Genomic DNA, 19,263 nt, shown 5'->3' on the forward strand with positions numbered 1-19,263 from the left:
TTTTTTTCCCAGCATAAATGAAATGTTACATGCTACAACATCATTGAATTGGGATTCAGACTTTTACTAAACCGCTCCAAATCCTTAAAGTCATTGTCATGCTGCATGATTGAAGTGAGTTTAGGCTTGCAAATGGATAAGACATTCCCAATTAGGGCTTTCTGGTAGAGAGCAGAATTAATCTATGAATCACGACAGCCTTTCCAACTTCTGAACAACAAATCAACCACAAGACATCAAAGCTGCACTGCAGTGTTTGAACAGCATGTTCTCTTTGGAAATGCTGATAATTTTAACCCTGATACAACAGAACACACAGCTTGAAGAAAGCTTCCTTCTAGTTTACAGAATATTTTTCCAAATGTTGTTTTTTTTAGCTAATGTGCTGATGTTGATCTGGCTTATTTTGTGAACTCCTGAATGATTTGTTGATGTACTCTTGGAGTAATTTTGGTAAGTCTGTGTTTCCTGAAACATTTAAGTCATCTCCTAGTTCTACTGGTCTGACAATTAGGGGTGAACAACATTTTTTTATTGCAATAAAGGTAAGTGATCAGGATTTAAAAAGTCAATGTATTATTTTATTGGCAATTACTGATGGGTGTCATCACACCATATACAATATTTAGACACCATTATCCAATATGCAACTGTAATTCATGTTGAGTAGTGAAGATTTAGTGTTAAAAATGAAGTGCACATTAATTGCATTTTTTCATGTTTTCAAATAGTTATTTTCTGATGGAACTAATAGATAAAAAAAAATAATCGCAATCCTGACCGTAATGTTTGCTATTGTGGTGGGTTCATATAATAATGAAAAATTTCCCGATAATGATTCAGTAATGGCTCCATTTGTAGTAATCTGAGCTGGGTGTAGCTAAGGAAATTGAATTCAGTTTTCGAAAGAATGTGGTTAATCATGACTTTAAAAGGGATGCTATTAACTTTCCACATAGGGCCAGGTTAGTTTGGATAGTCATCTTTTAAAAACGATTTTTGTATTCATTTTGGTGAGAGAATAAAATGTGTTTAATAATCTGAAACATATTTACTGCATTTTTGCTATAATTAATTGAAGGGGTCAATTCTTTCTCATACTTGAATCGATGCACATGGAAAGTTCACATTCAATATTGAGTGTCACATCAGTTTGTTGCTCACCTGTTGACCTTTCATTGCTGCTAAGATGTGCATTACAATTGATGTTCTTTAAAAGATAAATGGTCCGCTTTGTCAGTGAGACCTTAGATGAAAATAGGTTCAATTACCGCAAGAAGTCACTTATCTTTGCCTTTCAGGTCGTTTACTGTGGCTGTTTTATTTCCCACCCTTAGCGTTTCCTGGTGTCTTAATTTTACTCCAGGGCAATTGCACAAAAATATGTATTATCAAACCTGCTAGTTTTCCACTTGACCTGTCATAAAAATCGGAAGGGTAAGTCAAGAAATATGCTCCTTAAAAATTGAGATGAGGGCTCTGTGTCAAACTTTGTCAACATGGTCTTCATTGTTTCCTTAAATATGAATTGAAAAAGAATGAACTTCTCATTTATGTTCTTGAACAATATATATTTGATTGACAGTATCTTATATTTTTGCAGATTAAAAGCCTGTTGTAGAGGGCAATTACATTTCTCTAAGCTGCCTTGACTCGTCTTTTTTATGTATTTGCACTCAGGTGCAATACTTACCTTGACATCTGACGCCAGAACATTTAGGGAGCAAACCCTTCAATTTCTCTTTTGGACATAAGATGCAGTTGAAAATAGATAATTTACAGTGAAAAAAACAACACATTACTATTGTTTTTATTTATTTTACCAAAATGTTTTGTTTGCCAAATGCTAGAATGAAAGACATTTCATTTAAAATTTTTTAATCAATTAATTCAAATTCAGGTTTTACACTAAGATTACTTTATGCAATTTAGGAAGGCTCTTTGTGATGTTACAGCCTTGTAAAGTAAGGCTGATTCATGATGTATGAACGCCAGTAGACCTTAGCACAAAATCAAAAATACATGTGAAGATACAGGTGAAAACTGATAAGTTTCATTATTTACAGTGAAATGAATCCTGGGCTAGTAGGGGCTGAAAGGCCACTCAAAAAGAATAATTATAAAGAAAAAAAAATTTTGATAACAAATTTTCTCATTGACTTTGGAAACATGTCCTCTGATCTGTTGAAACAAAAGTGTTTGATCATAATGTCAGTTGTTGCGTAATGAGGGAAACGGAAGGTTGCGAACCTGTGAACGCCATTCAAACTGAAGAATAAGGACGGCACGTGACAGCATCATTGTGTCACCGTTTTGATCCTGAGGAGCTGATGCACTTTTCAAAATTGATGGCATTATGAGGAACAAACATTAAGATAAAACATTGAAGCAACATCAGCCAGGAAATAAAAACCTAGACACAAAGGAGTCTTCCCGGTGAGTCATGACCGCAAGTTCACCACCCAATCAATTACAAATTAACTTTATGATAAAAGAGGAAATGTACATAAACTCTGGGAAATGTCTAATTTTTTAGGCTTGTAACAATATGAATAATTTAGATTATCCTAACTGACCTAAAACAGGATCTGATTTCAGACAAATAGGGGACACAAAGTTGTCTAATTTTTAATATAGTTTATAAACTTATGGTTTCAAATGTACATGAATAAATCCAATTGACATAAATATGTGGAGAATATTTTTATTTTATACTTTATTTTTTTTAACCTTTTTTTATGTCTAAATCATGAAAAATACCCTTGAATGGGATTGATTGTGTAATTGGCTGTCAGAATGAGATTTGACCTCCAGTTTTGTTTGCTGTGTTATGGTGACCTGGCTCTTAAACACACAGCATTTATTGATTTGGCTGCATCTTTAATTTGTTTATCCGTTTTTAAACCTTTCCACTGTTTCTACCGAATACGGTGAGCCCACCTAAATGCCTGTGAGACAGGCAGAGAGGAAGAAAAGGGGAATTAATCGCTGCTGCGCAGCATATCCGAGGATGATTCATGTATAAGAGGTGAGTTACATCTTGTGGTAGTTTTAGCTTTTTCTGCAGTTTGAATGTTTAGTCTACATGTATCTGATTTGCTCTGTGATTTAGCCAGTGATTGTGTTTTTTGGGTAATAATTTGGCAGGAAATAGACTGGTGATACTTGCAAAGTGCTCGATATCAGGTAAATGAGGGGTGAATATTCAGACACACACACGCCGCTACTTTGGAATTACAGTCAATCTGGAATCCAGCTGTAAGGAATAAAGAGCTTTTCAATCTCAGACAAAGGTAAATTAGAAATAGCTGTGGGGAGGAAAAAAAGACAAGGAAGTTGTTTAGGAATCACTACTTTTATTTTTGTCATTCCTTTTTTCCTCTCTCCCACTTGCTTTCCCTCACTCCCACACTTTGGTAGAGATCTATTAGAGTCACAAAAAAAAACTGAAAAAATAAAGTGAGATTGGGAGGAGTCTTTCTAGCTGTATTTTTTTTGTTGTTCCTTTGGAGCTTGAGAGCAGAAGCTTCAAGCACACAGAGGAGAAGCAGTTATTGGTCCATCCAAGTTGTTTGACAGGACTTATTGGAAAAGACGAGACCCAGAGAGAGGGAGAGCAGCACTACGCTCTCCCACACAGCAAATGGGAGAGCAAGTCTAAATCATGTTGCTTATCACTGCTGCTGTGCTGTGATGTTGCTCAGGCAGAACCCGGTGCAGAGCAAGCAGGAGTTCGGACCAGCACTCAGACCCAGGATAAGCCCAGCCTCCTCAGAGCTGGAGACCCTCTCCTCACCACGTCTCCCACCCTCACCCCGTACCCCCCTCAGTGACATGTACCCTGAAGAGAGCCGGGGCTCCGGAGGGGTAGCTGTTGTTGACTTCCTGGAAGGGACGTACGACTATGCCACCCCCACCCCTGCCCCAACGCCTCTTTACAGCCACTCTACCACTGGCTACTTCTCTGCTCCTCTGGACACCCAGGGACCACCGTCTGATGGCAGCCTTCACTCTCTGGGGAGTGGGTCGACCAGTCCTCTTGTGTTTGTGCCCACCAGCCCGAGGCTCAGCCCCTTTATGCATGCTCCAAGCCACCAGTATCTGGAAACTGCCTCAACACCAGCTTACAGGTATGGGAATTAAAATGTTTCTCTGTGTCTTTAAGACTGTAAAATTGATGTATTAAAGTAATTATGTTTTTTTGTGACTATAGTGCCTTTTACAGTTCTATAATTTCTTAGATTATGCACAGGTTTGGAGAAAGTGCAGCTAATTTTCACTTTTAGAAAATTGGCTGGTTGGTTAATTTTCAGTTTTTATACACTTTGGTCATGTTTTGCTACCCATCTGCAATCACTGCTCATTGAAGTAAAAAAGAAATAAGTTGCAAGGATTTGCAACTTCTGAGTAATGACATTGGCATTTTTAGTTGCGTCTTCTCCAAAATGCCATTTAAACAAACATAATTAGTTAACCACACAGCTTCTTAATCTGCTGCTTTCAGCCAAACACCACCATTATCTCTATAGAAAGTATCAAGCGTTGTCCAGGGTTTTTAATTCCAGAGATTAGGGACGTTGTGAAGGACCTTGAGAGAGGAACAATATGTAAGAGCAACAGAAGTACACAAACACGTTTCCTGATTTAGGTGGAAAAACAGGAGCCTGGTCATTATTTAAGCCAGAGTTCAATTCAATCTTTTATTGATTTTTAGGGTTTAAATACAGAAAATAATTTTATCTTGCATCCTTGATATATTTAATATATTTTCCTCTTTGGCTATATGCTGATAAAATCTGTTATCTGTGTAGTTTTATCAGCGTCACAAATTGTCTCAATAAGAACACCAAATCACCGAATTAAAATTCACGGCCTGTTGCAGATCCAGTCACCAGCCAGCCTCCAGAGAGGACCAGTGTGACACCCGTGATGAGGCATGCAGTGTGGGAGAGCTGGGAGCTGGAGTCGGAACTAGCGCTGCAGCCGGGGGATTTGAGATACCCAAAGAGACACGTTTCTGTGCTGTGTGCAGTGACTATGCCTCCGGGTATCACTATGGGGTGTGGTCCTGTGAGGGCTGCAAGGCCTTCTTCAAGAGGAGCATTCAGGGTAGGGAGACAGACCGCCATGACATTATGAAGCTTAAATCATGTGTTTTATTACATCTGTCATCGAGAACAGCAACATGAAAGAACACATCAGACCACAATTATGAATGTACTCTGATGTGCCTCTCTCGTCAGCCAGAGAAATGAAGTCATTTGCATAAATTAAAAATATTTCTACAGAGAAAAATGATGACTGAAATTTAGACTAAAACACATTTCCTGGTTTTTCTCTTCACCTTCCTTCCGCTCTGTTGAAAAAGTATTTACACCCCCAAATATTGTTTTTCTTTTTCTGACCAGAGTAAATACCAAACAATCTCAGTTCTATGTCACAATATGACTCCATTCCTTAATTAAACCATGAATTACCTTTGAACAACCACATTTTTTTGGTTTACTTCCCTCACCAAAGACAAGCCTGATTTCTCAGTCCATAAATAAATTCCTGAAATATATTTTTTGTGACAAAACAAAGCAGATGAAAAGCAGCATACAATGGTCTTGAGCTAAAGAAAAACAAATCAGCCACATTTGTCTGGAAAGGATCACAAAGGCATTTAAAAGGATTTTGAACTCCAATTAGCCACAGTGAGAACTATTAGCTACACACACACAACATGGAAGAGGGGTAAACTTTACCTCTAGTGGAAGACCTATCAAAATTACTCTAAGAGTACATCACTGACTCATCCAGGAACAGTACTGCATCCATAGACTTGTAGATACTGATAGATCCATGAATCCTAACGTCCGACCTTAAGCTTCTGGCCTGAAGCACAAGCACACTTAATGTCTTCAGATGTCTTCAACAAAGACTGAACCAAAGTTGCTACACACCAAAGATTAACTGTTGTTATCTAAAGGGTGCCAAGAGTGGCGATGAATGAAGCTTAGGAGGCAATTACTCTTCACTATGTGGCAGGTTTGCTTGGATAGTAAACCTGCTAGCCTTTTTTTCTCTTTCAGGGTATTAAGGAAAATAACCTGAAAATAAATTATTACACATCAAATTATACACAATGGTTATTGTAATGGTAAAATAGTTTCTCTAAAATAGGTGTCTCAAGTTTGGTCTGAGGGCCATTAGCAGCACAAAATCAAGTCAACATTCACAGCTCCTCTTTCTGTTCGATGATTGGGAGAAAATTCCAGATGCAGCAATGAAGGGAGATCAGAATCCAGTGGAATTGCATAGGAAGGCAATTTTAAGTTTAGGCTGTTGTTGCAGATGGAGACTTGTTTTTTAGTAAGAGCAAAATCTTTACTGACAAATTGAAGTCATATTAAAATGGAGAATGTCAGGGATATGAAGTATTTGTATTTTAATAGTTATGTTTTCATCTTATGTACAGCTAGAGTTCTTAAAGGAACAACTTGTGCAAGCTTGTGTGAAAACAAAGAGGCAACTAAAGCTTCATTAATGTTCCTGCACGGATAAAGAGAAAGGTACATAAGATGAAGACATCTTACCTACATTAAGCAGATTTTTTTTTTCATTTTTACAACTGATGGAAAAGCGGTGAACTACTTGAAAATAAAAAAGAAACGCTTTTTAATAAGCTATTGACCACATTTTTCCAGCCTCACAGTATCAATATCTCCATGTGCACAGAGGAACTTCATCTGTTTGGTGGCTTAGTTAATGAGTTGAACCTGAAGCATGTTGATGGAAAATCTTACAAAGAATGACGGGTCATACAGAAACCAATAGTCTCCATGGCAATAGCAAAGCCAAGATGCCATGTTTTAATTTTCTTCCTTGTAGATTAATTTAGGAAAGGGAATGGAGTGTTCCTGGCTGCTAAATAGCTCAATTTTGGATGGAAAATTAGACTTATAGTCTAAGAGTAATAGATTTTCTCCCATTTCAGGTCACAATGACTATATGTGCCCAGCGACCAATCAGTGTACTATTGACAGGAATAGGAGGAAGAGCTGCCAGGCTTGCCGACTCAGGAAGTGTTACGAAGTGGGTATGATGAAAGGAGGTGAGAAGATTCCTGTTCTTTTGTTCATTTTTCTTTAGTCATACAATTTTTATAGAGACTTCTTTTTTTTTTGACAACTTAGATGTTAAGCTACACACATTCTTCCTCAGAAATTGAAAACCAATTTTGATGGAACAACCCTTTGCTAATTAGAAGAGAATGTTGTTAGATACAGAGAAGCATGAACTTTACCAAGACCTTGAGATTTCTCTCAAACGAGTACAACTGCTCATTAACGCACTCCAGCTATTTATGTTTTCACATCAATCATTTAATCTAATTAGATATTAGACGTGGTAAAACCAGGAGATCTGATGGTTTATGTCCAAAAGTCTTCAGGAAGCATTTCGTGCATCAAACATGTTCTGTCATTAAGGTATGCGAAAAGACCGTGGTCGCATTCTGCAGCGCGACAAACGACAGACGGGCGTCAGTGACAGAGAAAAAACTGGAAAAGGCCTGGAGCATAAAGCAACACCCCATCATGATAAGAGGAGACGCAGCAATGCTCTGGGAGGAGCGAGGTCCTCAGTGACCAGCCTGCCATCTGACCAGGTGCTCATTGTTTTACGACAACTAACCTTTTAAAAAAATTTTGTAATTTTTACCTGATATTCATCAATGCTCACCTCTTGTGTTTCCAGGTTCTGCTTCTCCTTCAGGGTGCTGAGCCCCCGATTCTGTGCTCCCGTCAGAAGATGAGCCGACCCTATACTGAGGTCACCATGATGACCATGCTGACCAGTATGGCTGACAAGGAGCTAGTCCACATGATTGCTTGGGCAAAGAAGCTGCCAGGTTGGAAAAAAATGTCTACATTTGTGCTCCTATGTTATTTGTCTTGTAGGTATTTGCTTCTGTTGGTCTACTTAAGGTTCTGTTAAATATTTCCTGGTAATGCTTGCAAATATCAGCTGTTAGACAAAAACTGAATTTCTGCAGATTAACCGTGGGAACTCTCCCAGATAAAATGCCATTTTTAGAGTTCCTTTCAGATTACAGAGCCTTAATGTAAATAAGTAATTTAGTATCACCTCTCTAAAATGGCACAGGTCAATAGCTAATGTTCCTCGTGACAATGGATACACTTATTTTTGCATGTAACATGGGGTGTCTTTTTAAGTCTGCAAAAAGAAATATTAAATAATTAATTTAGTGTTCCATCCCTAAAATGGCCCAGGTTTATAGCTAATACTCAAAGAGAGTCATTGATATAAATATTGCCGATTATGTTTTTCAGTATTTTACACCTTTTAACATAATTTCTATTTTAATATCTTACAACGTCTTATGTTTTTCTGCAGTAATGGTTATTTCCAGTAATATGCATGTTTGGCCTACTGCAAAAACAAAGCATGTGGCAAATATAGCTCCAAAATTAAAATTTGTGTCATTTGAGGTCAAATAAATTCCAAAACCATTGTTATGCTATCTTTTGAGATACAATCTAGTTGTAAATAGCTAAAATTGTTTGGGCTCTTTATTTCTTCATTATGCTCTCGGTTAATAGGCTTGTCAAATTTTAGTGTTCACCTTGTGGTAGTTTGGGTTGAAAATGTCTCTCTATATTTTGTTGCTTGGAAGCTTATAGTGAGGGAGCCATCAGTTTAACACCTCTTGGTATTGAAGTGCTAAGTGCTTTTATTCAAACAATACGCAGAATAGAATTAGGTTTGGCTACCCTTTTGGTTGCCAAAAAGAATTTTCACATAATTACTAAAGATTATGAGAGCACCTTTAAAACACTAATGCCTCTAATCAAAGTTTAGATGCTTTAAAAATGTTTGGCAAGAAGTTGAAGCTTGGCTTATAAAACTCCAGTCAGGCTTACATTTTAGTAAAACCTGGGAGCACAAATTTAGATTCGGTGGAGATTTCATCTAATCCTCAAAACCACACTTACATTTGGCAACAAATCTCCCAGCAAATAGCTTGTTGACCATGTTCTTTTTATAGCCATCAAAGCCCTTCTTGCATCCTTTTGGGTGGATATTTTAGTCTTTGTTTCAGTTAATTTCACTTGGTTGATTTCCCACCATGGACTGCATTTTGAAGCCAAATCAGCACATTTTTAAGAAAAGTTAAAGTTGAAAACTGTTCCAGATGCTTAATGTTAGCTAGCTTTATGTATTTGAAAACAATGTTTGATGTGCACATGATTGTTGTCCTGTTAGGACAACAATCAGGACATGATTGTTGTCCTGTTAGGACAACAATCAGGACAATCACAACAGTCCTGGTAGGACAACAATCATGAGGAGAAAGAGGACTTCCAACTGTGTGAAGTCCTCTTTATTTATTCCAAGCACCATTGGCTGTGAAACAACCACACAGCATGATACTACCACCACCATGCTCACAGTACTTCTTGTCGTAGTGGTCAAATTAGCTCAAGCCTTTTTGTTTGGCCATAAAACTTTTCTCTATTATCTGTGATGGAAGCTGTTTATTTCAATGGTACTGTATGTACATTAATAATTACTTTGCAAAGCTACAGGTAAACTCACATCTAGTGCATCATGACCTCATTTATGTGTCTGAAATATATTTTACAAAATTTCTGCGTCTCGTAAACATTCATCACGATGCACTACTTGGCAAACTTTGTTTGCCAAGTAGTGGTTCTGGGTTCTTACACGATGACAAACACACACAAATGCAGAGCCATTAAGGTGATGGTAATTACTGTAATCACCTTTGAGAGCATTGTTTGGTCAATCTGCCGGCACCCCATCGAGCCCATTTGCAGCTACGGTGTGTAGCTGCAAAACGCACGGTAACTCACATTCATCTGACAGGAAGAGTAAATTCTTATTTTGAAGCATTATGACCTCCTGCGTCACTAAAAGCCCAAAGACACACAGCTTTAATTGATAGGAGTCCCAAACAGGGTGCAGAGGGGGGCAATTAGAAAAGACTGGCTGTAATTATGTGTTAATTTAGACAGCTGAGAGCCAGTGATAAGCTTTCGCTTGAGTGGATTCAGTTAGATTAGCACCCACTGCTCAAAAACAAGATCATGTTTGATTTTTATAGTTGGCAAGATGTTGGGGAACATAAAACAATATTATTGCACAACAGGACACTCAAGTGCATCCCTTCAAATTATGTATAATGCTTTCACTAATTCAATTAATCATAAATGACTTGAAATATGAATCAGAAATGTACATGTATTTTTAATAAAACATTCTGACTTACTGTCTGACATTGAATAAAGTAAACTTCTCCTTTTTCCATCTGTTTTACCAAAAATATTTCTGTTTTGTAAATGTCAGAATAATGAAAGTATTCAAATGACGATGTAAGCTTCTGACAGGTTACTTCACAATATTTGGTTTAATGCAAGGAGTACACCTGAGGATTTTCCACATTCAAAGATTTCCCTCTATGTTTTATTGAATTACCTTTTAAGCTGTATGACTTGGACTGAACGTCAAATTTCAACAACATACAGCAATGGACAACAGAGCCGTTTGTCTTGGCCTGAGCAATGGGGATTAATTTTTGCTTAACAAATGATCTGATGAGACTAGAAAAGACAATTGTTGTGTACAAGTTGGGCTGAAAGTAGTTAGCCTGTCACCGAATATCAGCATCCCTTTCAAAGAAAGTCATTAGAGGCTCCAGAAAAACTTGAAAACTGAATGTGTAATAAAAGCACTTTGCATAAATTTGATGGTCGAATGAACTAAATAATAGCTTAACACGTTGTTGGTGAGCTCACATGTGTAGTTATTCAATAAATCAGCAGCAAAAATAAGTTTTGAATTGTTAGAGTTGCTTATTTTGTCAACATTTGGGTTTTGATGAAAACATTTTAATCATCCGTCACCACAATTAACCAATCAGGAGTTTACAAAGCTCTGACATCATCATTTTAGCTTAGCAATATGCTAAAAGGAATAATCTGAGTTTTAGTGTATTATAATGATATTGTAATTTGCTGAGATGCACATTTAGGTGAAAGTAATGTTATTTTTGTCTTCCTTTAAAAAAACTTGCCTGATGTGGTGCATTTCCTGTTTTCAGGTTTCTTGGAACTCTCCCTCCACGATCAGGTTCTACTACTGGAGAGTTCATGGCTGGAGGTGTTGATGATCGGACTCATTTGGAGGTCAATCTACTGCCCTGGAAAACTCATCTTTGCACAAGACCTAATACTGGACAGGTAGAACAGATTACCAACTTTAGATTAACAGATGTGCCAATGGATTGGCTGTTTAGCTTTTTTTTTTTTTTTTTTAGCCCTGCCTTTCCTTCACATTTTTTTCCATTTTCATCTTGGACACATTTGAAGAGTGATACATCAGCATTGTAGATTTTCCATTTCACACCTTGCCAGCTTTTGTGCCATCCCAACACATCTGTCACAGAGTGGAAGACTAATCACCTGCTCCCTGTGGAGAGGAGAGGAGCCTCTCCCTAACCTAAAATAACCCTTCTAATCATCACAGGGCTGAGCTGGAAACCACGGCTCCGGTTTTAATCAAAGTCTTCAATGTAAAGAATGATGGAAACTGAACAGTGGAGAGAGGGAAGAGAAGAGAAGAAAAGAAGCAAAGCAGGGAGATCTCAACGAGGAACAGAGATGAGTAGAAAATAGAGATGCAGGGAGACATAAGGGTGTTTTCTGCTTTGCAGGCACAGCTTGTTCTCTCCATTTTCCCACATGTTCAGAGTAAACAGGTTGGTCAGCCCACAGTATCTACCTTTGGGAGGAGGAGAGAAAGTGCAGAGTGAGACGAGCAGCAGAGAGCTTTTACCCTCTGATGGCTCCATCTGATTCAAAAGTGTATTATGGAGTATTATCTCTAAAACCCGGTCCCTGAAAGAGTGTCCTCGCCAATTGGACTTGATGACTAAAATGCTGTGGGGTCAGGGCTGGCACATTCCCCTGCCCTTGTGCCATCCAAGTTTATCTCGCACTGAAGCAACTGGACATTATCCATCTTTCCCCTCACTTTTCTGCCATACTGGCAAATGGAGCAGTGCAGTCATTCAGTACATTAGCTCTTAATCTTTGGATGCCTCACGTTTTTTTTTCTCTCTCTCTTTTAACGGAGCTCCACAGACCAGAACTTAAACTGTTCTGGTCTCTTGACCAGAACAATTCTGTTATGTTGTCAGCGGCTTTTATGTTTTAACGAATGTCTAACAATTTGTAAATTCTGCTCCCCAGGAATGAAGGTGACTGTGTCGAAGGCATGGCGGAGATCTTTGACATGCTGCTGGCCACCGCTTCCCGCTTCCGCATGCTCAAACTCAAACCGGAGGAATTTGTTTGCCTCAAAGCGATCATCCTACTCAACTCTGGTAAGACGAAGTGTTTAATGTGACAGTGGACATGAGGACATGAGGAATGAGGACAGGGTTTATACTCAGTCTTGGAAAGTTTGGAAGATAATTTAAATCCACAGTTTGTTTGTCCTCCATCTTAAGGTGGAACAGACAGACAGATGTCCAGCCATCTGTCCGTCTGTCCATCAATCAATCAACCAATCATCAGATTTTGTAATTTTACTTCAGAAATAGTCTAAAGGATGTGACTTTATTCATCTAAAAGTGGAGAAATGTTGAACATTGACATGTAAACATTTAGAAATCCACAGCATTTACACACAAACTGACACACACACCTTTAAGACGGTGACCAAATTGCGTCATTTCGGAGAATGTATATCAGAGACATGGCACCAGGATAAAAAAAAAACAAAACAAACTAGCTTCCAGGTTTCACAGTTTTGTTTGCATGCACATCGTGTCACAAGTTCTCATTTCTGCTGCAGAGAGCAAACATTAAGCAGTGTCAAAATACACCCACACAGGTGTATCTCTCAGAGCAACAAATTAGGTGAACAGAGTGTTCTGAAAAGGCCAGTATCGTCAATATGCGTGATAGCCGTTGCCTTGACTACATGAAGCAGCACAGGGGTGGGGTATTTCTTGAGATATTCCATATAAGAAGCAGAGAAGTCGGAAATACCTGGGGGATGAGACGGAGAGCTCAGCTGCTGGTTCATGATGAACTTTTGTGTGGTTTATGATTGAAATGCTTCAGTCTAAATTAGTCTATCCATTTATATCTGTGACTCACCGTTATTACTTCCTCGTCAAAGCAAACTGCAGTTTGGATTTTTGCTGTAAAACGAGTCTGAATGAAGTTAAATTAGTCTTGCAGATCGTTAATTTGGAATGTCTCTCCGTTTGTCTGGAATATTAGCCGAGCTGCAGTGATCAGATTCTCATCCCTCAGGTGCGTTTTCTTTCTGCACCGGAACAATGGAGCCCCTCCACGACAGCACAGCCGTCCAGAATATCCTGGACACCATCACGGATGCACTCATACATCACATCAGCCAATCAGGATACTCGGCTCAGCAGCAGGCGAGACGGCAGGCCCAGCTGCTCCTGCTTCTCTCCCACATCAGACACATGAGGTAAAACCGGACGAGAAGTGACCCAGGAGAGCTGCTGGATTCACATTAGTTTGATTCAGGCTTTATTCTTCTTTACGTTTGACATTATTCAATTTTAATCAGAACGGCTTCAAAAGAGTGAAAATAGTCATCTTCCTTAAAAAATGGCCCAAGTCATTTTTTGCCAAAATTATTGTTTTGTTTCTCTTTTTTTTTTTTTTTTTTTGCCAGTATCACTTTTTGCTAAAAATAACATAGGCCATTATTTTAGGAAGGTGACAAGATGTAAAAATGTGACTTTAGAAAGAAGGTTTTTAGCTGTAAAAACAGTACAAATGGATATGACCAGAAGACCAGAGAAGAAATGTTTCTTAAGTTATTCTGAGGATTGGTTTAAAGAGGAAAGATTAAATGTATGTAAAATCAACCTTTTTGAGTTTTACATTCAGTTATAATGGGACTCCCTCATCAAAAATATACCTGGTGCGTTGCTTTGATTCATCCATGGATGTTGTAAACAGCTCCTCTAGACTAGCGGCAGCAGCAACAGACACTTGCAAATCTTATCATACCAACTTCTTCTCAGTCCAACACTCCTCAGAATTTTGTCAAAGGCATAAAGAAGAAACGTGATAATGTGCTGAAGTTAAGGGTAAAAATTCAATTCCTGTGGTTTTAGTGTCATAACTTTTGATACATCTGAATGTTACAATACTTAATAATCTTCTTCTTCCTGACCTTAGATTCCAGTTTTGTTTGAAAGTCAGATTTATCTCTTGCCTCTTTCATACAGTTGTTGTTACAAAAACCATAAAAACACCAGTTTTTGATAAACTGTAAAGATGAGTCGTATAATTTGCATTAATTACAAAGTTGATCTGCTGTAATGAGCAGAAGTGTTTTCAAGCACTTGAAGCATCATTTTGTTTCATGCTGAGTGCTAACCTTTCCTCTCCATTTGCAGAACTGAGCTGCTGAAAGCTTGAACCTGCAGTCACAACAAATCACAAATATGCTAAAACAATACTGATATTTGGTAAAACGTAGTATTTTATAATATCTGTAAATGAAAAATTATGCATTTGAGAAAAAAATGTGAAAATCTTCTTGTTTATAAGAAATATCTAAATGGTGACAAATTAAAATGACAAAACAAAAAACATACTGTTCCAATTTGCTGTGAGTTTTTGGAGAGTGATTATATACTTATGATATTTATTTGCAATGTGAGCATCAAGGACTATAAAAAAAATGCAAATTAGGGGGCATTTTGTAACAGATTCGAATGTTTTTGGACTCAACAGGATGAATTATTATCTCAAGCTAATTAAAGCTCTAAAGCTCTTTACTAATTAAAGTGACTTTAACCATCATTTTTGTTTACGCCTGTGCAGCAACAAAGGCATGGAACACCTCTACACCATGAAATGCAAGAACAAAGTGCCTCTGTACGATCTGCTGCTGGAGATGCTCGATGCCCACCGCCACCATACGGTCAAACCATCTCAGCCTTCATCTTCAGATGACAAAACTCCTCCCTCCACCAGTGGTGTGTGTTTGGGGGGCTCCTCTCCAGCCGGTACCGGTTTCGCACTTCGAGGCGGCAGCGAGACCCTGATCAGAAACCCCTCGGCTCCCAGCGTCCTGCAGTACGGAGGCTCCCGCTCCGACTGCACCCAGGTCCTGTGAGTCGGAGGGCAATAGTCATCTTTATGGCTGACACATGCAGTTTTAGAAATGACAGCTGAAGGTTATATTGCCATTGATTTTATCAGAAAGTAATTTATAAATAATGTAATTTTGTAGCCAAATGGGGAGAGGTTTCACCTTTTCGGCACAATCTGAGCCTCAGTTACTTTCATTTGCTGAGTTTCATCCTGTTTGCTTTGCTTTCAATTTCCAGCAGCAGATTCGTTGTCATACTTTGACATGCAGTGATTTGAAAGGATGAGCAGCTAATTTTTGTGTATTCTTCATCTTGACCAAAGTGCACTTCTTCTGACTGAAGGACTAATGGGCATTATTTTTACTTTTGCATATAGGAGGTAATTACCCATCAATTAGTGGTGAAGATGAAACGCCACTTATTGCATCCGTGCACAAAATTTTAATCAATTTAGTTTTGAAATAAGCTTGTAAGTCAAATGCCTAAAAGGAATCAGATCAATCCAGCCCACACTGATTACAGATTAAAGGAAACCTGGATTATGTGCTAAGTAACCTTTATTCACTGCTGTCTGTGGGGTTTTCTATGCTGACCTGCAGCAATTTTCTCTGAATTTACGCTAAATGTTGATGTGAGTTTGTGTCCTGGCACGTGTTTTCAGCACTGAGACTTTAACAGGGATGGGCGGGGCAGAGTGATCTCCAGTTCAATGTTTCATCCACAATCTGATGCTCAAGTGATTTATTGCAGGCATTTTGGCTGGATTTACTCATCTACTAATTTAAGTATAACTCATTTTTAAATGGTAAATTTCTGACTTCTGAATTTTCATTTTTGTTTGATTTTTTTCAGTACTTTTAAAGAACGTTTCCTGTCAGACTAGGCAAATATTTAGCGGATCTGGTTACCTTGACGTGTCAGAAACAGATTTGTGCTCCAAAAATTGGAAAATGAGATATTCCTTCTGTTGGACAATTATATAATTTATAGTGAAAACAAAAGTAATTTGCAGTAGTCTTTTCTCTCCTATTACTTCAAAGCAAAAATCTGATATTATGAATCTATAAAAGCTTTGGTCTCCCATTTCTATTTGAAGATTTAGTTGTGTAATCAACTGTGTTGATGATGATCAACACAGTTGATCATAATCCAGCATTATTATGGAAATCAAGTTGTTTAGCTGGACTAATTACTGACTTTAGATCAGTTTTAGCACTTTCTAAAGGGATCCTTAAGTTTCCTAAAAAGTAGAGTAATGTCCTAGAAGTTGCAACCTTTTCTCTTTTTTAAAACCAAAGATATTTTGTATCCCTGAAGGACCCAAGAAGTGTTATCCATAGAAGCCCCATATCAAGACCATAGAGTTCAGACACACAAGCTGCTCCTGTTTTTATGATTTTCTATATTTCATATGAATTGTATTAATATGAAGAACATTCTGACATCTATAAATTTCAGAAAAACAATTGACAGGCAGCACAGCATAAATGTGTGGGAAATGTTCAAAAAGGGTTAGAAGAGGGTATTTGGCCACTTGAACTGAATCAAAGGGTAAATCCGGCCAAACCGGATGTTGTTTATCATGTGTTTACTGTGCATGTAAATAAAGGCTGATGTTGGGAAACTTTTGCTCACTTTTCTTTTTAAATATCTAACAAATCAGGTCCAGAATCCACAAAAGTAAATACTTCATGTTTTATTTGCAAAAAGAGTATTCTTCTTGAATTAGCAAACTGTACATACATAAATAACCATTTTCTTATTTCATGTTTTTTTTTCTTTACAGCATTAGTTTAAACAATGCAGTGTTTCTCGGACAATTAGAGGGTTATTACAAAGCACGCTTTTATCATATCACGGCCATCTACTAAAACACTACCAGTGATTGTTTGGCTTTCTTAAATGCAGGAAACCTTCAAGTGCATGCTCAAACAAACATTTTTAAAAAACTGCCTTTGTTTAAAGGCATTTCAAACAATTTACAAAGTAAGTGATTCATTTTTTTTTTTATTAAGAAAGCAAATTGTAATTTTTATCAGCTTTCATAATTAAGAAAACGGATGAGAGTCTTAGCTGTACTGGAGGGTTTCAGTGCAGTACAATTTTTACAGTGCTTTAAAAAAAGTTTTTGCTCTTTCATGTTTAACCTTCATTTTCAGTCAGGCAGGTTATTTTCAAAGAAAAATAATAGGCTACACCCCAGTCTTCAGAGGGGTTTCTGTGCTGCTTCAGTCAGTTTTGTCATTTTTTTTTCCTTTCATGTCTGAGAAGATTTTCGAACGTATCATTTTGGAATGAAACTTTTCACACCAAGAGACTGAATGATTGCTACTCAAACTGGAAGGCTACTCTACAATTTACAGGTACAGATAGCCCACACTTGAGGCTTTAGCTTAATCAGCTACTGGCTGATTGGACACTAAATAAATACTAGCAGCACTGGGTATCATGGACAAAAAGCACGGTTGACTTTGGCTCCCAACATAGATTATATAAATAGTGCTTTGTTCGTTTAAATGATTTCACACGTTTCTTTAAAAAAGATAAACACATTTAAGTTAAAACAAAGACATATTTGGACTAAAGAAGAGCATTGTCCAAATGAAGGTCCGCTTCTTTAAAGGGGAGAGGGGGTGTGCAATGTCAATGAGAGAAATATTTCATAATGCAGGTTGAAGAGTTTGCTTGCTGCTTGAGGGCACAAAGTGAAGAGGAAAACATTCAGAGGAGTCCTTGGCAAAGAAGTAGGTAGATGCAGTGTGCCTCTCCTCATATGGGCGGAGGTCCGTTGGTGTAGCGCAGCATTGGATGGAAGGAGCGGGCAAAGTTGTTGGCATGGTGGCAGCTGTAATCCTTCTCCGTCATGGGAACGAGACAGGCTAGGCCGATGAGGAGCAGCAGGAGCAGCTGGACGGGGAGTGCGGCCCTGAAGACCCGCAGCAGGAAGGACTGGTAGTTTGAGGAGGAGGAGGACTGAGAAGGGACGCCGTCTGTAAGGTCAGAACGGGAGGAAACGCAGCCAGCGGCGCCTGGCGATCTGCTCCGGCTGCAGGAAGACCCAAACAAAAGTGAGACGTGGTTTTCTCCTAAAGCTAAATCATTTTAGCTCAAAATCTTCACTCTGAAAATGGAGGGGCGAATCAAAAATAGCCGCAAACATTTCCTAAATACATACACACCCACAGTCACTTCCAAAACTATTCATACCACCCGACATTTTTGCGTTAGTGTGGTTTATTGGGACTGAATGAACAAATGGTGTAGATTTGACCCAGATCATGTTGGAGAGACAGGAAACATGTGGAAGAAGAATGTTTTCTGAACAGATGATACTAAAATCAAAACTTAGTAGCTTATGTTAAAAAAAAACAAACTAGGTGGCAGTGGCATCATCCTGTTGTGATAATGCTTTTCTTCAATGGGAATCATGTTTAAATTTGACATTGGTAAAGAGATTTCTTTTTCCTTTACTTGGTCGCACAGGACTTTATTAGGAATGTCAAAGTAAAGGAGATAATAGACAACTATTCTCTAAAAACTTAAAATTTTATTTAGAAAAGATTTTGTACACACTTCTTTTTGTTTATCACATAAAATCCCAATAAAATCCCATAGGTCCATAATCAAAAGTAGGCAAAATGTGAAACTTTCAAGTGGTATTAATAATTTTTTTGAAGCCACTTTATACAACAGACACCACCACAACAGAGAGAGCTTAGATATCTGGCTCGTCGTCTCTGGTGGGGGGGTTGGAGCGGACGGGTAATCTTTGGCTTTAGAGCCGACTATGTGAGAGTTCAATGCCACATATCATTCCAAACAGAAAAAAAAAAAAGGAGTAATGCCAAAAACCTCTCTGGAGATTTCCACAGTTGGAGCCAAGTTTCAAGGGGAGGAACATTATGTTCTCCCAGGCACTCATCCTCACAGAGGCTGAATGAGGGTCAAACACTCACATCCCTCCAGCCGCCTCCCCTGCAGCCAATTTCATTTCAGCTTCCTCCTTACAACACTGCAGCTGTAAGGAGGCATGTGCGCACTTATACTTTCAGGCCACACATCCTGTTCCAAATAATTAGAGG

At 38.3% G+C, this 19,263-nt stretch overlaps 2 protein-coding genes across 4 annotated transcripts in view; one reads left to right on the forward strand and one right to left on the reverse strand.

Moving 5' to 3' along the window:
* Window positions 1-2,792: 2,792 nt before the first annotated feature.
* esr1 (estrogen receptor 1) lies at window positions 2,793-16,805 on the forward strand. The gene is given in 11 exon segments (XM_055021458.1): window positions 2,793-3,028; window positions 3,705-4,130; window positions 4,883-5,109; window positions 6,980-7,096; window positions 7,473-7,651; window positions 7,741-7,894; window positions 11,129-11,267; window positions 12,279-12,412; window positions 13,353-13,536; window positions 14,910-15,174; window positions 15,176-16,805. Coding segments are annotated over 11 exon segments (1,896 nt in total). The 5' UTR covers window positions 2,793-3,017; the 3' UTR covers window positions 15,236-16,805.
* A 57-nt stretch (window positions 16,806-16,862) lies between these two features.
* The window catches only part of syne1a (spectrin repeat containing, nuclear envelope 1a), a 137,049-nt gene continuing 134,648 nt past the window's right edge, over window positions 16,863-19,263 (reverse strand). For all 3 annotated transcript variants that reach the window (XM_055021455.1, XM_055021456.1, XM_055021457.1), the window contains one exon: window positions 16,863-18,227. In XM_055021455.1, the coding sequence (XP_054877430.1) occupies window positions 17,951-18,227 (277 nt within the window). In that variant the 3' untranslated portion in view covers window positions 16,863-17,950. The remainder of the gene's footprint in view (window positions 18,228-19,263) is intronic.

Source organism: Poeciliopsis prolifica, unplaced genomic scaffold, assembly GCF_027474105.1.
Source record: "Poeciliopsis prolifica strain line A6 unplaced genomic scaffold, Auburn_PproV2 SCAFFOLD076, whole genome shotgun sequence".
NCBI classification, from domain to species: domain Eukaryota; kingdom Metazoa; phylum Chordata; class Actinopteri; order Cyprinodontiformes; family Poeciliidae; genus Poeciliopsis; species Poeciliopsis prolifica.